The sequence below is a fragment of the Sparus aurata genome, chromosome 1 (assembly GCF_900880675.1).
Source record: "Sparus aurata chromosome 1, fSpaAur1.1, whole genome shotgun sequence".
NCBI lineage: Eukaryota > Metazoa > Chordata > Actinopteri > Spariformes > Sparidae > Sparus > Sparus aurata.
Window position 1 is genome coordinate 16347697 of NC_044187.1, and position 24933 is coordinate 16372629.

The 24933-nt window shown below is 39.1% G+C and overlaps 3 protein-coding genes across 6 annotated transcripts; 1 reads left to right on the top strand and 2 right to left on the bottom strand.

Annotated features, from left to right (window-relative positions):
• Positions 1-822: 822 nt before the first annotated feature.
• On the bottom strand, positions 823-5386 carry toporsa (topoisomerase I binding, arginine/serine-rich a). Of its 2 annotated transcripts, none has more exons than XM_030433276.1 (2): positions 5191-5386; positions 823-3840 (listed from the first exon to the last, which is right to left on the bottom strand). In XM_030433276.1, the coding sequence occupies exon 2, from the start codon at positions 3835-3837 to the stop codon at positions 1387-1389; it is 2451 nt and encodes an 816-aa protein (XP_030289136.1). In that variant the 5' UTR covers positions 3838-3840; positions 5191-5386; the 3' UTR covers positions 823-1386. The 2 variants fall into 2 exon arrangements, with proteins under 2 accessions (XP_030289136.1, XP_030289143.1); XM_030433283.1 differs by lacking the exon at positions 5191-5386 and adding an exon at positions 4682-4814.
• LOC115591350 (PRELI domain-containing protein 1, mitochondrial-like) lies at positions 4689-24353 on the top strand. Of its 3 annotated transcripts, XM_030433328.1 has the most exons (7): positions 11856-12095; positions 13601-13807; positions 15044-15269; positions 17226-17339; positions 17839-17917; positions 19594-19615; positions 22933-23052. In XM_030433328.1, the coding sequence occupies exons 2-6, from the start codon at positions 13716-13718 to the stop codon at positions 19605-19607; spliced, it is 525 nt and encodes a 174-aa protein (XP_030289188.1). In that variant the 5' UTR covers positions 11856-12095; positions 13601-13715; the 3' UTR covers positions 19608-19615; positions 22933-23052. The 3 variants fall into 3 exon arrangements, with proteins under 3 accessions (XP_030289179.1, XP_030289188.1, XP_030289171.1); XM_030433319.1 differs by lacking the exons at positions 11856-12095; positions 19594-19615 and adding an exon at positions 4689-4801 and having other exon boundaries at positions 22933-24353; XM_030433311.1 differs by lacking the exon at positions 19594-19615 and having other exon boundaries at positions 11860-12095; positions 22933-24353.
• Positions 5971-9356, bottom strand: ndufb6 (NADH:ubiquinone oxidoreductase subunit B). Its single transcript, XM_030433341.1, has 4 exons — positions 8322-9356; positions 6693-6785; positions 6348-6392; positions 5971-6114 (listed from the first exon to the last, which is right to left on the bottom strand). Exons 1-4 carry the CDS (start codon positions 8499-8501, stop codon positions 6049-6051), a joined length of 384 nt encoding a protein of 127 aa, XP_030289201.1. The 5' UTR covers positions 8502-9356; the 3' UTR covers positions 5971-6048.
• Positions 24354-24933: the final 580 nt, after the last annotated feature.

The following is a 24933-nucleotide window of genomic DNA, read 5'->3' on the forward strand; positions in this document are numbered from 1 at the left end:
AACCAAGTTGATAACTAACTTTCATTTCACATTAAAAATGTATGCTGGAAAGTAGAAAAAAAGCACAGTGAAATCCCAAACATAAGACGATGTTTCTGAAATGATTTGTAGCCCTGTAAATAGAATGGTACGTGATTCGTAGTATCATACTAACCTATCAAAAACTCAGGTAAGGCCTTTGCCACTGTTCCCCTCTCTCTTTTCTCTGTCACTACCCTATAGCAACTTTTTTAATAGTTTAGTATCAAAATATCAGCGTACCATGTCATCTGTGTGCTTTGTGGAAACACCAATCCTCAGCAATTCTATTAGTACAGAATATATAAAGAACAGTATACAGGCACATTTGTCTGTTATGCAACCAGCAAGTTTGACTACATCATTCTAGTGCTGCTACTACTGTCACACTTAAAATATACTTACTTTTACTGTACAATCATATTCTATTGTACTGTCTACACCTGCTTCCTGTTACAACCTCTTTATATCTCAGGATATATATTCATCACTACAGTATATACTTATTATAATATAATTTACAAGCTGTTCTCTCATTGAACTTCTTACTTTTCATGTCTTCGATCGCAATTCATTTGAATGTCATTTTTACATTTTTTATATGTATACATATTAAACATATTGATATCAATTTCATTGATTACAGCTGCTTCACTGCAATTTTTGTGCAGTTGAAACAATGAAGAAAGCTTTAGTCGAGCTGAATACCGATAACTGTTAGAAAATGTATGGCCAATTTGCCAACTGGTTATTATTAATATGAAATCAACAATACAACCTATGTGAAAAAAAAACCAACATTAATTAATTGGCACATCACATATGCTCATGACAATTTATTTTAAATAAAATCCATTACAAAAGAACCCACTCTGAAATCCATAACAGGTATTACTCGGTGAGCCGCAGGTAGAAATTGTATTGTCTCAAGAATATAGCTGACTTATATCAACAACAAAATCACCATAATCAACAATATCCCTGAGAGCACCATAGAAATAAAATAAATCCATTAAAGAAAAATTATTTTCAAGAATATCTATTGACACTTAAAAAAGATGTGTGAACATTATTAGTCCATTAGTCCATGTACATAGTGGCACTTTGAACGTAAAATTCTCACAGTCAAGAAACTCAACCTAGATGGTCTTAAACGGTCCTTACTCTCCAGTCGAAATGGATATTTGTGTCATGAAAATCAGCGTCTAAAGGACTGCTGCAGTAATAAACACTTATGGTGGTGTGTAAAAGGATAGAAAGGTCTGATGTACTTCGACATATCAATTTTTGCTTTGATCTAAAATACTGCTTGCAGGCATTAGCAGCTCGGGGAAAAGCCATCAGTTCCCAACCCACACAGCAGGAATTTCAATTTAACTCTGCATTGGAGGAGGGAGAGGCAGGGGCCAATGGGTCATCCATGGTATTGTCCATCAGTTTTTCCTTGTTAGTGCTGCTGGCCTGGGGGACACTGTCATTAGCAACAGAATCACTGTCACTGTCAATGGTAATGACAGAGGGTGAGCCCTTCTCTCTGCGTTCACTACTCTTGTGCCTTTTGCTTTTCTTCTTGTGTTTCTTCTTTTTCTTATGGTGACGTTTGCTTCGCTCATTCGAGTTTCCCTCGTTGACGAGCTCCACACTGAGGCTCCTGCTAGTCTTTGACCTCTCTTTGGATTTTTTATGCCGTTTCTCTTTGCTCTTTTTCTTGTGTTTTGTTGACAACGCGGGGGAGTGACCTTCCGCCCTTGAGTTGGGAGGTGCGTCTTCTGACGGTTCTTCCAAATGCCTTGTTTTGTATTTCCTCTTTCCACCAGGCTTGTCATGGTGAGATCTCTTTTTTGCAGAAGTGGAACGACTGCTGGAATAAGACCTAGATCGGGAATGCCTCCTGTCCCGTCTCCGTGAATCCCTGCTGCGGCTCCTGGAGCGAGAGTACGAGTGCTGATCTGAGTACTTGCGGCTACTGTAATAATAGGACCGTCTCTCTGTGTAATGTATCCCACTATCACTTCTCCCTTGGCTGTAATGCGTATATGACTGATAGCTGTGATCACCATCCCTGCTTTTATATTTACTATCACATTTTGAGTAGTCTCTGCCACTAGAGTGAGAAAAACCACTCTCTCTCGACAGAGTGCTGACGCTGCTGTGGGAGACTGCTGGGCTCTTGCTTGAGTGCCAATTCTCTCCAATTTTAGACCACCTTCTTCTCCTATGGTCTCTGTCCTTTGACCAGTGCCTCTCTCTAGATCCGTCATTACCATCAAATCTTCTATCTGTGTCTTTTCTGTCAGACTTACTGGACTTCCTGTGCTTGCTAGATATTGAGGAGCTACATCTTTCTTTTGCATCCGATGGATGATAGCGGCCTGTTTCTACATGTTCTGTCTGTCCAGCACCACTTCGATCACTACTCTGTGATGCTACGGGACTGAGACTGGAGAAGCGAATGTGTTGAGGTAGCAGCGGCACTTCTTTAGTATCTTCACAGGCAGATTCATCAGAGTCGGAGGAGAGCTTAACCAGCTCCGGAGTACGCTCTGATGTCGGCTTAACAAAACCTACAATGACACAGTCATCGCTGTCAGAAGACAAACAATCATCTTTGTGACCTTCAGCCTGAGTCACATCTGTTTGGTTTAAAATTCTAATTTGCTGTGGAGAAGCCCCAAACTCTTGTGTCTCCTCCTCTGAACTGCTGTCCAAGTCCGAGTCGAGGACTGACAGACACTCTGCTCTGCTCTGCTCTGCTGTCGTAGAATATGATGGCCCAGGAGTCTCATCATCCCACACAGAGTGGCTCAGAGTAGATGTGGAGTTTCCTGGAGTATCCAACTCCACCAAGTGTTCCTCATCCTCTGAGATGGCTATTACGGAAGAGTTAGAGCTGCTGTCTTCATTAGAGGAAGGGGCTGGGCAGTCGTAGACAGCATGCTGGTCATAGGCCTCCATATTGTAGGGGGACTTTGCAAAGCTGATGAACTCATGCAGAAAGTGCTCTGTGCGCCCCTGGAGGAACGGCCTGAGCTCTTCCTGAATAGCTCCATCCTCCATGTCAAAACGTGTAATGCGAGACATGATGATGTGTTGAACTATGTTGACTAAAGTGCCGTGGGCCCCATATAGCACTATGAGTTCTCTCTTTAGCCAGGGGATCAGTCTGTGCAGGCAGGCAGGATTTCTTCTGAAGAACTCAGCTGAGGTGTCTCGGCAGCGTCCACCATCGCGTACATTCCGAACCCTCACCCCCTGTCGGTACAGTTCCCTCCTGAAGTTTACCATTTCCTGCTCTCTGATGCGGTTCACTGCCCTCCCTTCACTTGCCGCTTTCCTCTTGGCTGCCAACCTCATCATCATGCGCCGGATGTAACGGTCCTGTGGCTGTTGGGGAAGGTTTGTTGAGGCTTCAAACATCACTCCATTGTCTGGAGGTGAAGAGGTCCTTCCCTGCATCTGTCGATGGACTCCAGTGACAGTTGTGCGGTATCTAAAACGCACTCCTCCAAAAGTCCCAAAAGAGCCATTATCCACCGGCTTCAGGTCATACTTCTTAAAGTTTTGCTCTGATTTTATACTATGATAGATTGAATTAAACGGCTGCTTGCATAGAGGGCACTCTGCTTTGTTCTTGGACCACTCATGAATGCAGCGGAAACAGAACTTGTGCAGGCAGAGGTCCAGGTAAGAAATGTTGTTGAACGAGTCCAAACAGATGGGACACTTGGAGTCTGGTGACACCTCTGCAGACATTGCTTCAGAGGTTTTCCTTCTGCCCCTCTTCTGGCTCTGCTGCAGGGCAATCTTGATTGCTGACATGATCTGACAAAGAAGAAAACATTTCAGAATTTAAATTTCTATGAAATGGGAACATTTCAAAACATAGCCAATCAGAATAGTAGGGCAACCACAGAGTTACCTAGGAGGTACTATTTAGGTGAAAGAGTTATGTTCAAAATCAAATATGTAAAGTTAAGAAGCTTAATTTAACGATTATCCATACAATTCTTCCTCATTCAGTCTATGGGGAAAAAATGCATTTCAGGTTTATCTGACACAACAGATTTATACGGAAACAGAAGGGTCTGCATTCTTGAGCAGTATATTATGTATAGTATATTATGTATAAGTAGAGTATATTAACAATTATTTTTAATTTTTTTATTGTTTTTACTTATAGTACCCCTGCTCTGCACATGGAAACAAATATGCTATTTTTTCAAATACAACATGCACCAGATTCTTTGTGGATGATTATGACCTGCTGCTGTTGACAGGTAATCTTTCTTGTTATCATGAACATTTTCTCATCACATAACATTAAAAAAGACTTCAAACTATTATTTTCTACACATCATATACGTTTCTCTATGGACAAAACTGTTCTGTCTATTTTTTTGTGATACACCAGCTCATTCCATTACAAGAACATTACTATAGTCTCCTCTTTCAAATGTAAACAATTCACAAACATACATTATTCAAATCATCGTGTGTCCTTACTCTCTCCATATGTGACCTACCTTATAATAACGACAAGAAAATCGTGTTTTAAGTAACCTAATGCTTGTCACGGTGAAGAGAGGATAGAAATTTACATACATTTGGAGCTCGAATAGACAACGTATATGTGACATCGTTATGATAATCCATGATACATAACCTTATCTGGTACTGTGACGGTCCTGACGTTATATCAGGTCGCTGTCCATGCAAGACCCTGAAAATGTCTTACTCATCCATCGCTACCATTGACAGACATGCCACCACTTAAAAAAAACACGTAAGTATAAACCTATCATATGATTTGATACTCGTATTGGTCCTTCGTCACCTTGAACTGCGTTGTTGTTTTCGGTTTGTTAGCTTAGCAGGTTCGGCTAATACAGCACCTAGTTACCTCCCAAAAGTGAGAAACGATAGTGTCAGTAAACACTTCGAAATACGGGCTAATATGCATTGAACAGTCCGTGACATACACAAAGAATATTCTGTCGAAAGTATTTTTACATTACCACTGATCCAAACGGCGAACACTTGCTATATTATTAAGTGGCGAACTGATGAACTTGGTTAGCTAAAGTTAGCAAGCTAGCTTAGCAGCCTAGGCTAGGGCGTTGTAGCTATGTAGCTAAGGGGGCTAACATAGGGGAAAAGTTGTGTAATATTTACCTCTGACCTCCTCAAACACGTACACAGCTGGCAACTGATATGCTCCCTCCGTTTTGCGTGAGCCCAGTCATTTTTACATAAATGTTATTCCGGAGCAACTGTTAAGGAGTCCAACAGCTTGACTTCATAACAATCCTTCCATGTCGGAACCTGCGCTGCAATTTTCTATTCATCCAGCTACAAGCTAAAAGCCACTACCGCCCTTCAGAATAAAAGCGCCGTCTTCAAATTGTGAAGAAGCACCTCAAAGTTCATTATCACACGCAAAATCTAACAATGGATATTTTATAGGGATGCAACAGTTTTTAAAACCATCTTTTTTGTTAGGGATAATATCCGTTTAATCATGTACTTCATGTATTGTAACCCGCAGGAAGCACACTTCCGGTGGATAGTTAACAGAATAAGTGTCACTGAGGCCTTGTTTTTTATGTGACATGATACAAAATATTGTACATTCATAGTTATTAGATGAGGGGTCTAAATCCAGTTCAAAGTATTCTACGGCATTTCTGAAACATATAAGTCGATTTATGTTCTAATGTACAACCAAAATAACATTTTGAGGAGTCCTACATAATATCCTGCAGTTAGATATTCTTCTTTCAACAGACATTTATCATTGTGTCACATTTGAATGCTGTTTCCTCACATTAAATCCCAACCCAACCATTCTGCAGCTATTTTAACTGAATTTCAAAGAAATACTTCAGCCAACCCTTCTGACTTGTGAAAGCATCAATATGTCACCATTTACATTAATGTTTCAAGTCACTAATATTCATTGAATGACTTTGTAATATTTTATTGGCATATACACAGTTTTTACAACACAAAAATGATTGAAACATTTCGACTTCAGTGATGACCATGGGACTCAGGCAGATCCGGAACAACTTCACCTGTTTCCAGGATGGTGTCACCCTAAAACACAAGAACAAGGACAGAAATATATATTAAAAAAAAATAATAATCAGAGAGCAGCTCTTCTGGGCTACTGGCAAAGCATCTTAAGACATCTTGGCCTGTTTGCATGGAATGACCTGCTATGACAGGTAACGCAAGCTAATATGCAGCTGCACATACAAATATGCAAAGAACTTTTACAGTGACCATGGGAAAAATTATGGTAGATTTAATAAGTGAGTCATACTTACTGGGAACAACCTGGGTTTCAACTCCACAATGCCATATGGCTTTTGCTGTGGGCGACAAAAACCTTGTTATTTAGTATGACTACTGATTAATACATTGTCACATGACCATTTATCTATTGATAGTAAATGCAAAAGAATCAAAGAACATGAAATAAAGCCACTGCCACATTTGCATGTCTATCTACTTGCATGTTACCTCAACAATGACAAACACTTCAGAAACAATGCATACAATTTTCAGTAGTCTTGCATACCAAGTCATAAAATCCTGTCTATCAGATATGTATCACATTTGTTGGATATTTTTACTAATGTTACAAATGTGAAACAATTCTGTTGACTTACAGTCACATGGTATTTCACGTAGTAGTGAACAGCCCAGGCAGGTAGCAGGAGGCGTGTTAATGTGAAAACTCCACCTCTGTATGCTTTGTAGGTCTGTAAGGAGATACACATTAGAGGCAGGGAAATATTCACAGAAGAGAATCACATAGTGAATTACAGTGTCTATTCTGCATGTTTCAAACAAATAACACATACTTCAACATGAATGGAGCCAGGCAATAAGTTTATGTACGTAAGCAGATTTCAAAATGAACTCTTTTGTCCACTGGCCAAATGTCTAGTGAATGTTCTTCTTTGACCAGCCACTTAATAGATTGCCAATGTTTGTGTTTTGTTTTGTTTCTTGGCCACTGAGAGATGAACCAATGACTTGCATATTTTATCAGCATTTGGCTGGAGGCTGGTGCCAATTTTGTGCCCTGCATGTTAGATAATCAGCTCTAAAATACTTCAGTTTTGATACGCTAAAAAAGGAAACTGAATCAAAATAGCTGTTGTTTTGTGGACTTGTGCTGAAACATGACATGGACTCAAGCAACTCACACAAGGTAGGACTGTTACAAATGACTATAAAAAGATATTATCTCAGTGAATTGTGCACCAGGCACGTTGGATTCAAACATCACTCTATGGCTTCCAATTTTTCACGACAAGTCATTTGTCTTTTAAATACCTGCTGCAACTACAGATTTTCCTTAGAGATTAGTCTGGCACACATTTTATATGATTGATTTATTCCTTTCTCTGTAAGAAAAAGGTCTGTTGGTGGTTTTGTCAAACAGTCCAAAAGTGAACCATAATTAGTTAAAAATGATGTAAAAAATGAAATAAGCAGCAAATTCACAAAAAACAAAATATTTGTTATTTTATGCATTATAGATAGGCTAACTTATTTAAAGTTGCTGATGCACATTTGTGATATTGGACAAAACAATGTACCTTTTATAGGGGAAGTTATTAATATTCTGTAGACGTAAAATTCTCTAAAATGGCATTCATATCTAGAATAAAAGATAACTTGGGACCTTTGTACCTGATTATAATGTGGCGTTCACTGTACATATAGTAAAGCTCACTAAGGGAAAGTGATTGTGATTTGGGGCCTTATAAATAAAAGTGATCTGGAGTTTTTTCTTTCATTGAATTGTACAGAATTACAGGCCACCATGCAGCTCGCATGTAAGAAATCCATCTGACACAGACTGACTGGCTTAAACTGTTCAGTCAAACAGCAGCAGGTTTACTTTGCTTTATCTAACCATATGAAGTCACAACAGAATGCAATATAGCATCAAGACCCTCTGTACTAAATAGTCAACTGCTAAATGTAGTAGTTACAACACGCAGATGTTTTATTAATTTGACAGAGACTCAAAATGACAATTCTGAGAGTCTATAAACAGAGACAGCTGCAGTCTGAGGTGGGTTAGCATTAGGCTAGCTGTTTCACCACATTGGGGGCAGATGAACCTTTAGCTGTGTAGCTCTTGTTATGTTAGCTTTATTCAAACTGACAGTATCCACTTCATATTAACTGTTTAGTTTGTTTACTGGTGTATCGGATGTACTCTGTCATCGTCAGTACTTGTTGTGCTAGCTAGCTAGCATTAGCTGTCTATCAGGACTCACGTAAAGTCTCCACAGGCTCTTGGGCTCCAGAAAACCAGCCCAGAACTTGGCGACGGCGCCGGGAGCTTTGGCTGGTAGCACGGGCTCCCTCGGGCTGAGCTCCTGGTCCTTCAGCCACCGTCTCCGGAGCTTCGAGAGCTGCTCTTCGCGGAGCTTCTCGTCTGGTGTGTACCCAGACATCGCTTATTTCTGGATATTCAACCTCGGGATACCTACAATGACACCATGGAGGACACTTCCCTTAGCAGTCAAGCGCACCAACGAAGAAGAACAACAGGAAACGTGTCACAGATAAGTGTGTCCGACAAATTCTGGTGCGACATCTACTGGACCGGAGGAGTAATGGTGTCAAGGTTTACTTTTTTAAATTCTCCAAATTACACTGAACAAAAATATAAACGCAACACTTTTGTTTTTGCTCCCATTTTTCATGAGCTGAACTCAAAGATCTAAAACATTTTCTATATACGCAAAAGACCTTTCTCTCAAATATTGTTCACAAATCTGTCTAAATCTGTGTTAGTGAGCACTTCTCCTTTGCCGAGATGATCCACCTCACAGGTGTGGCATATCAAGATGCTGAGAAACCGTCTCAGGGAAGCTCATCTGCATGCGTCTCGTCCTCATCCGGGTCTCGACCTGACTGCAGTTCATTGTCGTATCCAACTTGAGTGGGCAAATGCTTACATTCGATGGCGTCTGGCAACTTGGAGAGGTGTTCTCTTCACAGATGAAGCCCGGTTTTCACTGTTCAGGGCAGATGGCAGACAGCATGTGTGGCATCGTGTGGTTGAGAGGTTTACTGATGCCAACGTTGTGGGTCGAGTGGCCCATGGTGGCGGTGGGGTTATGGTATGGGCAGGCGTATGTTATGGACAACGAACCCAGGTGCATTTTATTGATGGCATTTTGAATGCACAGAGATACCGTGACGAGATCCTGAGGCCCATTGTTGTGCCGTTCATCCACAACCATCACCCCATGTTGCAGCATGATAATGCACGGACTCATGTTGCAAGGATCTTTACACAATTCCTGGAAGCTGAAAACATCCCAGTTCTTGCATGGCCAGCATAGTCACCGGACATGTCACCCATTGAGCATGTTTGGGAAGCTCTGGATACGACACGTATACGACAGTGTGTTCCAGTTCCTGCCAATATCCAGCAACTTCGCACAGCCATTGAAGAGGAGTGGACCAATATTCCACAGGCCACAATCAACAACCTGATCAACTCTATGCGAAGGAGATGTGTTGCACTGTGTGAGGCAAATAGTGGTCACACCAGATACTGACTACTGAAACCAGTTATTTCATATGTCATAATTGCTAGTCTTGGTTAGTACTCCACTGCCTTTAAAAACAGTTGATGTCTGACAAAAATAATCCCTGGATGATGTCAAAGTGATGTCATCATGGTTATCTCATCTTGGGTTTGAGGGCTAACAGAAAGCATGTGATACAAGGGAGAGTGACTGTGGCAGGGCACTGTCAGAAAAAGATATCCTCGTGAATCTCGTTATATAGGCCACGCCCCTTTTCCTACCGTTTCTTTACGCAAATTCACCAACTGTTGCAAACCTACTTTTCGAACTCCTCCCAGGTGATTTCACCGATTTGCACCAAACTTTGCACACAGCATCTGTGGACCCTCCTGCCAAAAATGTATTAAAAGAATTTTGATATTCCAAACAACACTCAAGTTATTAAATAATAACTTCCTGTACATTTTGTACTCAATAAGACTGAGTATTAAAGATGTGTATTGATGTGCAATGGACTGAACAGATTCAGAACCATAAAGTGTTGATATGTAGAGACTCTGTCAGCTATCAATAGTATTGTGAAAGGGTCATCAAAGAGTCGACAAGACCTTGTATATGATGTTCTTCTGGCAATTAGAGATGTGAAAAGGAGAGGGGTAGAAATATCATTTGTATGGGTCATGTAGGTATTGCAACAAATAAAAAGGTTGATAAGTTGGCCAAGGAAGCTGCTCAAAAGGAAACCATAGATGTCAACATAAATCTATCAAAGGCGGAGGGTAAAAGTATTGTGTGGCAGGAAACAATTTTAAAAAGGCCTCAGCTCTGGGAGCAAGAAAACAAAGGAAGCCACCTATTCTCAGTATGTAGTAGGGTAACTGACTCAGTTAACATTTGTAAAAGAGGGGGGATTAGACGTGAGGAAGAGGTTATTATTTTTGGAATGAGGATCGGTCACACGTTTCTGAACAGCACTTTATTTATTGTAGGAAAACTATGACCGCCAAAGACAAGATCTACTCCGAGAATTGCGAGAAATTGGCTTGGAAGAAGTATCTCTGAAAAGTAGTTCAGAAGTAGGGTCAAGGGAGGGGAAATCTCTGTTTTTTTCCAATTCTTAATAGACACTGGTCTGTATAGCAGGATATAGTGCACTAAGGTGCTAGTCCCATAGATGGCAGCAATGCAACTTTTGGATGCTGGCTGCCGTAAAACCCCAAAGAAGAAGAAGAAGAAGAAGAAGAAGAAGAAGAAGAAGAAAAACAATACCAAAAAAATACAGACATGGACAATAGTACAAAACTATATAAATCACCAATACCCTGATGAATTATTTATCTTCACAGATTGATCAAAAGACCCAGAAGCAGGACGTACAGGAACAGCAGTTTTCATCCCAAAATTTAATATAAGCATCAAAAACAGGACATCGGATCATCTCTCAGTATATACAGTTGAAATGATGGGGATAATATTAGCATTGCAGTGGGTGGAGGATAGTATTCAATACAAAGTAACAATAGCAACAGATAGTATCTCAACACTTACAAGCATTCAATCAGAGAATTCATGCAGGCAAGATCTTTTACTGGAAATATCAAATCAAATATACAGATTACACAATAAAGGTGTGGATGTTTCTTTCCTCTGGGTTCCTGCCCACGTAGGAGTCGAAGGAAATGAAGAAGCAGATATATTGGCCAAACAAGCGCCAAAATCAAACACAATAAACATCGAAATACCATTAAGCAGAGAAGAAATCAAATCTATTATCAGTAAACGCATGTACAAAATCTGGCAGGAAAGTTGGGATAGTATGAACACAGGTCAAAAATAGTTAAATACAGGGCAGGAACCGAAAAGGAAGAAATTATCTTAACTCGACTCAGAATAGGACACACAGGACTCAAACACACACTCAGTAAAATAGGGAAACATCCAACAGGTCTGTGTTCACAATGTACACGACCGGGAACAGTCCAGCATGTATTGCTGGAGTGTAGTAAGCACAGGGACGAACGACAGGAAGTTATCCACATGCTGACAAAAGAAAAGCTGGAATTGACTTTAAGGAATTTATTAGGGAGTACATCAAAAAGGGGTTGAGTGTTTTTTCGAAATACCTAAAGGACACAGGTATAGGATATATGCTATAGGGAATAAAAGATCATTTCTATTTTCTTTTTCTTTTTTTTCTTTCTTCATTATTCTTTAGCTCTGACCATCTCATGTTCCACACTCCAATCCAGTAGGTGGCGGTAAATGCACCTAAAAGCTGGTTGCCAACCGCCAATAAAAGGCAATCGAAGAAGAAGAAGAAGGAAACAGCAGCAGAAGAAGAAAAAGAAGAAGAAGACCCTCCGCCTCACTGCCCTGTCGGTCAAACGTAGGATAATGGATGTAATTAGCTAACGTTAGATAATTTTGTCGGGTTATTTACTACAGGCACAAAAAGCAGAGTGTCTGCGGATATGTAGTAGCTCAGCATTCCATTAGCAGTGACTCCAGGTAAGAGCTCGTGTTTCTCGTTAACCCAAAGCGTTTGAAACATCACCTGTGTTGAACTCTACTTGGCGTTAAGGCTAGCTAAACTCAGTTGAGTTGTCGTTATGCTAAACTAGCTGTCAAATTCTCTAGAGTCGGGATTGTGCTGTAAAATAAGTAATGCAACGCTTGCTGCTCAGTGTCATCGCCACTGCAACACGTCAAAACTGTTAAATTAGTTGAGCATTATGAGTCAGCTTCAAGAAGCTAGTTAGCTAAGTGTTAGCTGTCAAGGAACTCACATGTTGTCAGCTGTGACTTTAAGCCACCCAGCTTGCAATAACAAGGCGCAACCTCACCTGTAGGGCAATGTAAAGCCATAAATCAAGGTGACATGTGTACAACTTGCGCAAGAGACCGTAATAATCAATAATTGTTTGTTTAAGTGATTGTCGGGCTGTTGGAAGAATTGAGACTTAAAGGGGCACCATGTTGTGTTGGAAAAGAATTTCAAACTCAGGATATTTAATATATAAAAAATTAAAGAGGTAATTTTTCAAGCTCAGTTTTTTTTGTTCCTGTAACTGAATAAACAAGCTGTTGTCAAAGGAAAATAAGGTCCCCAGAACTTTGTTTGAAGCTAGAGAGTGGCAGGGTCCGCCACATATAAACAAGATAAAACGGCATGAAATTGTGTCCTCCCTCAAGGTCAGTACATTTATTCAGGTTAGTTTACTTAGCCCTAAAAAAAAAAAGTCAATGACTTTATTTCTCTTCTGATTAAAATGTCTTCCCCAACACAACAAAGTGCACCTTTAAAGGCAGGGAGGTAGCCTATATCTTATAAGATCTGTTGTGAAGGTAAAGGTATATATATATATAGCGCCAAGGATGTTCTAAAACGTTTTGATCATCATTAATAACAGGTACCTGCTAATTTATTGGGAAAAGATACGTTACATCACATCACAATAGCAGCATTTACAGTCTGCCATGCTCCATGTTGTACAAACACAAAACAACTTACTACATGACTTCATGGCGGTGTGTAGAGAATGCTGGAGTAACTATTTATTGTTAATGTAATAGGTTAATCTATACACACATGTATTGATGGGCGTACAGCAGGGGTGTGCAATCAGGAAAAAACAGTCATGGTATAAATCATTTTATGTTGTGATCTCAGTACAGACGGTGTGAAAACAAATTCTTGAAAATAGAAATAGGAAAAGGCTTTTATCCATAAAATAATCAGATAGAACTGCAAAATTAAATATATAGCAAATAAAGGTACTTTATCATATATAAACAAAAATTCTATAAAAATCTAATGGTGCCATAAAACGTTTCTGGTTATTGATATGCAGCCAATGGTAGCTGAATATACCAACAAACGTAATTGAGAAGAAAGGGATATAATGTACATTCAGATTTACACATTATTGCACACTGGAATTTAAACTAATGTTATTTTGCGTCTAACTGAAGATTAATACCTTTGGTAAATCCCTTTCTCTTCACCTCTGCAGGACCGTGCCAGATTTTGAATGGAGTCAGCACCCAGGTTTTCATTTTCTTGTGTAGTCACAGCGAGGGACCTCAGGGTTCATGATTCAGGCCATCCTGTAAATCAGCGAGGGAAGAATGGTCAAGTATTTTTGTAACACCGCAGACATCAGGAGTACGTGGGACCATGTTGTCTCTGCTTTTTGGCAGAGGTACCCTAATCCGTTCAGGTATTGTAGTATTTTTTTCTTGTCAATATTTGATCATAGAAGGTCATTGTGAATGTGTTGGCGTCAAAAGTCAACACAGTCTTGAAGATATTCTTGTGTTTTAATCTGTTTTTCACCAGCAACAAATATTTAACAACTTAATCATAAACAGTGTTTGAATTTTCTGATTCTTATTGATAAATTGAGATTGTGACACTTTCACAATGTGATTTGGATGACAACTCACACCATTAAAATCTCAATTTCATAGAGCTACGGGTATCTAGTTATAACATTGCATGAGAATAGATGGAATGGAGTCTATTGCTGAGTCCTTCTATACAATGTAGGTAAACTTTATCTACATTGCTTTGCATTTGTGAACCAAGAACAAAAAAGAGTCTTTGGTCACGATTAAGATAGAGAACTGAGAAAACGCGTCAGAGAAGTAAAACTAAGTTCAGCATATTAATAGTTGTGTGGTCGACCTGTTTTCATTTACATTTGACCTGACCTAACAAATGTCACAATCTAGAGATCTGTGTCCTTTTACATCTCACAAACATAACAGTAGCAGTTAATGAAAAAAATGTAGCACCGGGGCCAAAAAACACTGAACATAATTTATTTGAATTGACTGTTTGAAACAGGTGGAAGCATTGTTCTAAACAGAAGTGAAATTAATCACAAACTGATACGAAACTTGAAAGTTAACGGATCACATTTTCTCAGGTCTGTTTGAATTTACATATGGGCACATGAGCGCTGTTAAATGCCTTTTTGTGCTTGCTGTAATCATTCCTAATATTCATACTGGCCATAAAGAGATCCCTTCCTCACATGCATTCAGATGAAGTGCCTCCAGACAAAATCCACTGTTCTCCTTCTGTGCAAAAATATGTTCCAGAGTTGAACTGTGAGTCAAAGTTAATCGTTTTAGTATAGAATTCCCCATTTCCAGACACAGGGTTTACTTGCTAAGCTGCAATGGAGGTATAATATCTCTAACCTAACCCAAACCGCTGAGGCTTCACATTAACTTATATTTTGTTTGCACAAAATGAGGAGTTGAGATTCTTCCTCCCATCACTTTCGTTGGTGGGAAGTGAACTCTTAATGGACAGAATTAACGGGACAAATGTTGAATCAGGGCACCTAAACATTTTGGTAAAATAAATTGTGATGTGATCCGATCCTAAAACATGAGCAAATAAATGTCTGACATGGATGTGTGCTTTTGTGTTTTTTTTTGATCAGCACCCATGTTCTCACAGAGGACGTTGTGTACCGGGAGGTGACTGCGGACAACCGGCTCCTCTCCAGACGCCTCCTGATGAAGACCAATCGTTTACCTCGTTGGGCAGAGGTTCTCTTCCCCACTGGCATGTCTCGCTCTGTATACATCATTGAGGACTCTATCGTGGATCCTGTGAACAGGAGCCTGACCACCTACACCTGGAACCTCAACCACACAACTCTGATGGTGAGGTGTCTGATTCTCTGTGGTTTGTTGCTTTAAGGGGAAAATCTGAGCTTTTGTTGCTGCCAGTTTCCCAAAAGCCTTTGCAAAACCTGCTAGAGCTATGTATGCCTTTATCAGCCAAATCTTAAGTTCTTCTCAGCTTTGCAGAGCTTTATCAGCTGGTCGTAAATTTACTGTTTTGGTGCACTCTGCACTCAGATAGTGTCGTTTTTCAGCCACAGCAGACAGCTGTTTTCAGCTAAACTGCTCTAAAAACCCACTGTATGTTAACTTGTCAGCACCAAACAGCAGGCAGACACAGTTAGTGTAGAGATGATAGTGGAGCATTTAGAAGATAAAGAGACAGATATTTCCATCAGAAATGTGTAGAGACAAACCTTAAACAGAGAAAATATTTGGTTTACACCCTCAAATGGTCTGAAAATTCAGTTATTGCGGATTTAAGAATTAAAATTCTGCTTCAGAGAAAAAGTGTTTGACATCACTGTTGGATACCATTGTAGATGCAGTATTGCAAACATTATAACTCAAAATCAGTTAAAAATGTAAAAAGGAGTCAATTCCATGAGTATTGCAGTTTGTCTTCACTTGACACTGTACACTATGTTGGCAGAGCAGAAAAGACTGAACTGTGTGCCATGACTGCAGTCACATGTAGCTGCTTACCTCATAATGGAGGAGGAAGTACTAATTAATCCAGCCTGATGTTCAAAGGAGGCAAACGTTTGAACACAGTTCAGATGTAATAATCTCCTCGGGAAGAAGGACCTTGACATGAGTTATACATTATGCAGCTTTAAGATGTGCTGTTTTCCCTCTTACTGCTGTATCCCTTACGCTAAAGCATGAGGGATTTATTTTACTCATCTTTTAATCTACTGCAGCATGAAACATAACTGGAAGTTAGTCCAACTAACTCGTGTGATCAAAGCATTGACAAATTCAGCCAAGAAGAATCTGTTTTTTTTTATTTTCTGTTGGAAAGGGTTATGGAAACTATTTAGTAGCATCTTCAAGACAAATGGGGAGGTGTCTTAATAAAAACAATGATAAAGCTTGGGAGCAGACTTTTCAAAGTTAAAATAGATTTTAAATTGAGAAATTTAGAGATGCAAGATATGGATTTTTTTTTTTTTGTCTTTCAGTCGATTCTGATATCCAAACTAATAATTTCACAAATTATATTTTTAAAAAACGACTTCATAACCTGTGGCCTCTGCATACCTGAGGGTAAGAAAGGCCAAGTTCTAATGAGCAGTAATGGATGATTTGATATTCCACAGCTTTATTAAGATTTTGTTGTGTTAAAATTCATAGACCTCTCTTGTGGAACATGTTGTCCACACTGGTGACGACTTGCTTGACGACTTGCTTGATGACAGTCTTGATTTCATGTGCGCGACAACCGCAGGCTGCACTACTGCCAGTACAGCTACTACTGCAGACCCACTTTAGAGGAGCATGCTGCCCCCTACTGCATCAGTGTGCAGATGCTGCGCTTTTAAAGGCAATGCAAGCAATTTGACTTCATACTGTTTACTCAATTTATTGGCTTCAGTTTCACTAATACCAATATGTCGCCAATAATGTAAATTTCCCAATATGCATCGTGCATCACTAGAGAAATTAATTAGATCCAGTTATGACCATGTTTATTCAAATGAAATGATAAAATTCCCAGATATTCCCACCTGTATTTGGCCTTACTCGTATGTTTAATATATATTATATAAGTTAAAATGTATTCTCAAATGTTTTAAAGCTAAACCTAACAAAGAATCTTGGCCACATTCATATGAAATCATGAAGAAGAGAAGAAAAGTGGATTTTTTTGCTTCCAGCATGTGTTTTTGCTATAACACGCCTTACATGCTCATAAAAATGTTATTTCACATTTGTTCCTGAACTGTATTCCTTTACCTTAACCTGCTGTCACTTTTCTCTCTCCCATGTCAGTCAGTGGAGGAGCGTTGTATTTTCCGGGACTCGGTGGAGCAACCAGCCACCACCCTGCTAAAACGGGAAGCGTGGATATCCTCAGGAGTTTATGGCTTCTCCAGACCGATTCAGGTACGTTTACCCTCTTTTTACAGTGAATAATTACCCATGATCTTTTCAAGGGTAACGTACATTAGAATAAAGTGCTCTTCCCTTTGCATTCTTTTTTTCCCTTTTAAAAGTCTTTCTGATTTCTACAAATAGACATTATCTTTATAAAATTCATTAATATAGAGGTTTTATAGGAGTAAGACCAATAACCTACTATCATCCAGAGTGAACATACAGAGTCCTATTTTCAAAGCTTTAGTTTGATTTGTGGGTCACAGTATGAGCAGCAGAGACGTGGGAGCCCGTGTGCAAATGCCAAAATAAAGAAGTTGGAGATATGAGGAGAGAAGTGAAAACCGTGCCAAAAATATGTCAACCTAAAATTGTTATTAGATGTGGAAGATGCCAGGCTTGCTTTAATTTCCCCGGAGAATAGGAGGGAGAGGACTGCTAGCTAAGCGTTGTTTTTCAGACGTCTCCCGCCCCATGTAAAGCCATTTCCTGCTCTGTCTTTTCCCAGGAGTTTGGATTGGCCCGCTTCAAGAGCAACCAGGTGAAGGCCATGAAAGGGCTGGAATACGCGCTGTCCAACTTACAGGGTACGTACACTTCAGCAGCAGAGATGAGAGGAAAGTGCAAGGGAAATTGAAAAGGGGAAACAGAACAGTTTATTTTTAACCGTTGCCATTTCTGGAAATGAAAAAACACACAAGAACTAGGGCTTTCTTCCCTCCAAACATCAGACTATGACACATCATGCATTAGATTTCAGTTATTTATAGCTGAATGTTTACATTTCTGCGCTTTGGAGACATGACTGAACATTTGTGAAACATTAATGATAAAAAATAATTCACTTTCTTTTAGTGCAAAATCCGCTGAAGTGTAACCGAATGGCTTGAAGCAGTTTTTACTCTGGAGTTGGAAACTTGTCTCAGTTAAACCTCAGCGTTGCCTAAATGTTTGTCTTGGAACTGGGTTAATTCAAGATGCTTAAAAGGTCCTTGATGTTGATCAGGAAAAAACATGTGACTGGAGAGGAGACATGAAACCATGACAACTGCAGTGAGAAACCGTTTGGATTTCCGAATTTAGGCTCAGACCCAAATTATTTATGTAGTCAGTGCTGCACATACAAAATACTGCAGGAAAGGCACTTAGGAAGCAAATCGCCTGAAAGACAAATGAGACAAAAACTCTAATAACCTGATAACATAGACATGATGCAGTTTCAAACAACTTTATTAAACCCATCAGGAATGTACACGCAAGAAGAAAAAAAACAGTGACAAGTAGACACATAAATAGATACCAAGGAGCTCATAGGCGTAAAAATATAATAATCGATGAACAAATTTGGGTCCAATTTTGCTTGGTCCATTAGATGTCAGAAAATGGTAAACAGTACCATCACTGTCTTCCAAATGCGAAGTCAAACCTTTTCACATTTCTTTTTGTCCAGTATTTAGTTTTATCTCAAAGATGAGCTAGAAAACCACAGAATCTGAATATTTCTAAGCTGGAAGAAGTTTTTGGCATTTTTGGTTCACTTCATTTGGCAAAAGACCAATGTTTTGCTTTAACTTATCATTATGAAGTAAATGTTGATTTCACAAAATAATGGCGATAACATAATGACACCATCTGTATTTAGATACAGATGGTGTCATTATAAAACTCACTATCACTTTGTTATTTGGTTAGACACGAGGTATAAAGTCAGGCTGGCAGCAGGGTACCATTTTTATTTATTTCTCTCTCTCAATTAAAGAATAAATGACTGAATGAAGAAACTCGCCTGTTTTCCTGTGTTGTTGAAACTTTGAGGAAAACAGAAACAATCGTGTGACAGCAGTGCCAACAATCACACCACTTGGGAACGCTACGGCAGAAAAGTTTCCTGTTTCCACTTTAATTCCGCTCTCATCACAACCCTTTATTGGTCCTGCACAAATCTTTTGTCCATCATCAGACTCAGTGACAACTTTCAGCAACAGTTTTTGGCTGACTTAATTTTTTTAAACTTCATTTAGCAGACAAATCAATACAACACCAAATATTTAAGATTTAAAAGCTAACTCTAACCATCAGGGAGATGATCTAAAGTAAGGGAAGCCATTCGATGTGAAAAGGGTTGTGACATGTTGGACAGTGGGCCCTGATCAGTGAGGATTGTGTAACGCTACAAACTGTGTGTTGTGCTGACGCAGCGTACTGTTGTCTGAAAGGACTGTTGTGATTCTTTCCCACTGCCCCTTTGTTGATGGCACTGCAGGGATTGGCATCTGAGCATTGTGGTGAGTATGGTAGCAGAGGGGCATCAATTTGCCATCCCGGGCCTTGCCCAGGGTTGTCACATGATGCCATAAATGAGCCTCACACAGTAGAGTGTGTAGCAGAGGTAGTGACTGTCTCGCTTTGTGTGTTGTGTAGGCGGATACACACGGTTAGAGTGACTGAAAAGTTCATGTGGAGTTGGAGTAGAATTAGTTTGTAGTTCAGTAGTGTGTTCGAGATGAACTGAAGTCGTGACCTTTTCTTTCTAGTCACAAATGATGTATAATAACCAGATAACGAATGAATCATCAAGTTTTCTTATGACTGCAGGAACAATATTGTGTTTTGTTTTTATATTTTTTAATCACAATCTCATAACTTCGATCTTTTCACTTATGATCTGGCTCACTTATATATGAAAACAAACATTTCAATAAGAATGTGTACATATTTGGATATAAATATATATTTATATTTTTACATGTGGCCGCGGGTATGCTACTTAAACACCAGCATAAAGTAAAATCCTGGACATGGATCAAAATGCACGTTCTCCACTTTTGTAGACAAGTCACATGTTACATTAGTAAAAACAAATCATATGCTATACAGTAGCGAGAGGCAAAAAATGGCTTCAGTAACTGCATTCTGCCATTGTATGGCAGTATAATCAATGAAAAGTGTACAGAGCGGACCTCCTGTGTTGTTGCTTTGATGCCTTTAAGACATTATCTGTCTTTAATTAAAAGACAACAGTGTGGACAGCATGGAGTGTGAGACCGGGGAGGTTGGAGACAGCAGAGTCATTTTTGTCTGATCTGTCAAGTGAATAGAATAGATAAGATTTGTGGCCAGATACAAAACTCAACTCACAGGTCCATATACAGCATCTGAACATTTAGCTGAGCAGCCGTCTTGTGATCTCTGCTATGAATAAATTGTAGATTACGTGGTATTGTGCCATCATCTTCGAGAAACGCCCCGAGTCAAGGCTGATGCAAAACTTTGAAATTAAAGTTCACTTAAGTTGTTTCTCATGATGTTATAAAATCCCAAACTTCTAGGAGACAGTTGTTTGATTAAGGTGATTGTAAGCTCCTTTAAACTGTTATGTTGCACTGCAGAGTGAAATCCAAAACATCTTTCCTAACACAATTTTAATGCCGTCTGAAAACAAAACAATTTAATGGTCGGGATGGAGAAATATCATAATTAATACAAACTCTATATAAACCTCTTGTATAGCACAACATAAGGGGTAGGGTTATTAACTGTACTTTTGATAACAGTAATGTACCAAAAATCAATCCAGGGGTGTCAAAGCAATCTTCTTTAGAGTGAAATTAACACCTAAAACACCTTTTAACAGCTCAACAAGCAGATAATTCTAGCAAAGAGCCAAATATCGACTGTGGGAATGCTGCTATTTTTCTGATGCGGTGAAAGTACCCAACGGAGGGTATGAACTTTTAAAAAAAACGTATGGTGCTTTCATATCGGCTGTGAGTTCACCTTTCAGTTTCAGGAAGGGTTAGTGGAGCCGCTGCAGCCGACTGTCACGCCGTCGGCAAAGCAAACACAAACTAAAAGTCAAACTCAACTGAAATGAGGAAAAGAAAAACCTGTGAAAACCAGTTTGACAGTTAGAAGTGAAATCTGCTGCCAGTACTTTACCTCCTGGTGAATTATTTTTAGTACGGGCCGACACGCACGGTGGGTGATGACATAAAGACATCACATCGCTCAGGGAGTTCAAGCCAATTCACCCTTATTTTTGTTTGTTTTCATCGTGTAAAAGATGTATAAATCAACATTTAACACGCTGGCATCCTTTGTTTTTGGCCGCTATAAATTCCCAACATCTCCCTCCAGTTACTGTCAGCCTCCGAACATGAAGAGGTTTCTCCCTCTGCCACCCTCCCAGGAAAACCACTTATCTCTGTCCTAAAGCAGCTGAATGTGAAGGAAACCGCTCGACTCTGCTCTCTTCCCGTCTCTCTCACAGTTGAGGGGAAACTGCTCTGTGGTATTATGATTCTGGTTGTTGTTCTCACAGAGGGTACTTTGAGGGTTTTTGAGGGTTTTTGAGGGTTCACAGCCAGGTCGGGCGCAAATAGACTCTTTAGCCCATGGCACTGAATCCCATGTGAGGCACTTTGGAACAGCAGACATATATCGGTGCGCTCACTTCAGTACTTTTTAAAAAAATAAATTTTCTCTTTTTAGAGGAAGAGCCGTAATGTTTCCATCTGGTGTGGCATTATAAAAAGCCTCTTTAGACATAAATATGGCGGTGACTTTGCATATGGGTCACGTGTGTGAGCAGGCAGCCAGGCCGATGTTACATAGAAGTCATGTTGGCTTTCACCAGGCAGGGCAGGCCATATATCCATAACAATTTCAACACATCTCTGAATCAAATTTAGTCAGATAAATGAAAAGGTTGCAAAAGCTCAAGGAAAAACACTTACTATATTATACTAATGTCCTGTAAACATCTCCTATAGAAAAGCAGTTTAATCTAATATAAAACACTGAATGGGCCGATTTTCAGATCGGTTTTCCCCATTTTGCAGTACCACCAGGTTAAAATGGGTTAGAAACACTTTGTACTGACACTGTACTCAACAATAAGTTCTAGCCTGTTTATGTGCCGTCAGACACTATAAAATAAACAACAGAGAAACAGGGTCGTCACTAAGGAAGGTTTTGACACAACATGTGAAAATCCATCCATTTCTAACGGGGTCTACATTGCATGTGCACCAATAGCTAATTATCTTTCTTAAAGGATAAGTTTACCCAAAAATGGAAATCAGTCATTATCTTCTCACCACCATGCAGACAGTAAGTTGGGTGAAGTTTCATAGTCCACAAAGCATTTCACAGCAAAACGGCATTCTCCTAAGAAAGTGAAGTGGATGAGGACTCGTTTTAAAAAGAGAGCGTAATCAAGTCCACATCGATTTGATAAGATGTTATTATCGAGAGACGTGAATTACATTCATTCATTCATTTATTCATTCATTCATTCATTCATTTATTCATTTATTCATTTATTCATTTATTTATTTATTTATTTATTGTCCCTGCCTACTTGAGTTGTTTAGGGGACTACCGTAACATTGTTTTGCTGTGGAGCTGAAACTTCCCCTGACTTTCCATCAGCATGGGGGCGAGTAGATAATAACCAAATTTTTCGTTTTTGGGTGAACATTTCCTTTTAAATGTCCCGTCATGTTGTGCTTGATGAAGCCAGCAGTGTTGCTTACTCGCGTTAAAGAAAACATACTGTGATCCTCATTCCTGTCACCCTCATTCTGTCTTGGACACACAGGAGAGACGCCCCAGCGGCTGCTCAGGGACACGGTGAAGGACGCGTCAGAGAAGGCCAAGGAGGCGGCCAAGAGCCTGGCTTCAGCCGCTGCTGTCCCACAGAAGCCCCAGCAGTACGTCTGACAGGGACGGCGCGACATGAACTCAACACAATGCCTTTTTAGATCATCTTGACTGGACTGAAGATTTCTGGGATCTCGCCGATTCTTTTTCTCTCACTATTCTCAACTTTCTGTCTTCCCTCTGCTTTCACTGCATCTCAGGTCTCTGAGTCTTTGTATGAGACATATTGCCTTTGTGGAATCTTTCAGATTGTGACCAGCAGCACCCTCGAATGCTGTAACTAACGCACATTTTTGTGTCGTTACAATATATTTAATGCGTCTATTTTAATATGGTAAGCTTATATTCATGCTTATAGAACTCTAAGTGACATTAATCAGCAATTCAATATGTATGATATTTATGCTTTAGGTTTTGGTCCGGCCTAAACACGTTGACAGTAGACCAAATCATTATACTGTGACTGTATAGGTTTATTTTCACTCAAGTACAGAAGGAGTAACACTTCTATAATAACCATCAGTGATAAATGATTCATTTATAGTTAATAATTAAATCTTTGCTGATATTTATTTGGCTGTTAGCAATGAAATGCATAATAGACCATTTATTAAGCAGTTGCTTATCATTAAGTTGAAGATTATCTCTGTGAACCTTTACAATTGCTTAATAAATGGTTAATTAAACATTTCACAGTTAAACAGTTTATAGTACTGTCATTATAGTTTTATTAACTTTACTGTTTATTAATGATGGTTATTGTACAGTGTTACCTTTGGTTTTATGCGCACACATATGATATTTAAACAGTGAGCGAACTGTTGATAATCATAACATACCAAAGTGACTTATATCAAAACAGTCAGCTTGAGTGACATTTTCTCATTTCTGTGCACGGATTAGCTCAGTGCTGCGGTCAGCCTTCAACAGTATGACTGTCACAGTGACTGAGTGAGGAGTGTTTAGTGAAAATCATTTAGATCATTTCAGTTTGCTGACGTGAAGCTGAAGTTGTGAAGAAGATGATATTGTGAAGAAGATGATATTGTAAACGTTTAAGTGATTGCATTCTCTCTTAGATGGAATTGTTTGGATTTTTCATAACGAAGACTTGAATAATAGTTAAAAAATGTATTTTGAAGAATTATTTAGCATTAAGTATTTTTAATATGAGGTATTGGGTAGATTTATTTGAACCAGTCAGTAGTTAGATGTTGAAGGACTGTGTACAAAATGTATTTCCACTGGAGTTTCTGTTGAAGAGATGAACATGTTTTTCTGTCAAGTGTTTGGTGTCTTGTGATTTCTTCTCAGTGTCAAATTGAGCTTTAATAAAATGTGTTAAGTTATTGATAAAAATGTTGCTTTGTCGGTTTCACTAATTTATATTTCAGTGACGCTGCAATAACCTTTTCAAAAATTAGACATTTATAGATAGATAAACTTTCATAGTTTATTTACTGTCAATAAACAATGAAATGCCTAATAAACCATTTAACAAGCGATTTGTAAAAGTTTATAAACATCAGTTGCAACTTTCTAACGGCCATCCAGATGTTTATAGATGAACTACACAGTATTAACTATTTACAAACTGTTATAAACATCAGTTGCAACTTTACAATAAGCAATCGTTTAATGAAGTATTTTATTGTTTGGTAATAGTTCAATATCTTAACTGAGGTTTTATAAAGTTCAAAATAAACTATAGAACATTTTAAAAATTATTTAAGCTCCTGTTTGTAAGATGGTAAAACTGACGCTTTGGGTTTCCCAACTCGTCAGATACTGACGCTTTCAGATGGTGGCCGACCCGACCTACACTCCTAAAGCGTCAGTATCTGACGAGTTGGGAAACCCAAAGCGTCAGTTTTACCATCTTACAAACAGGAGCTTTAATATATTTACCATTTTCTTTATATATTTACCATTTACTATT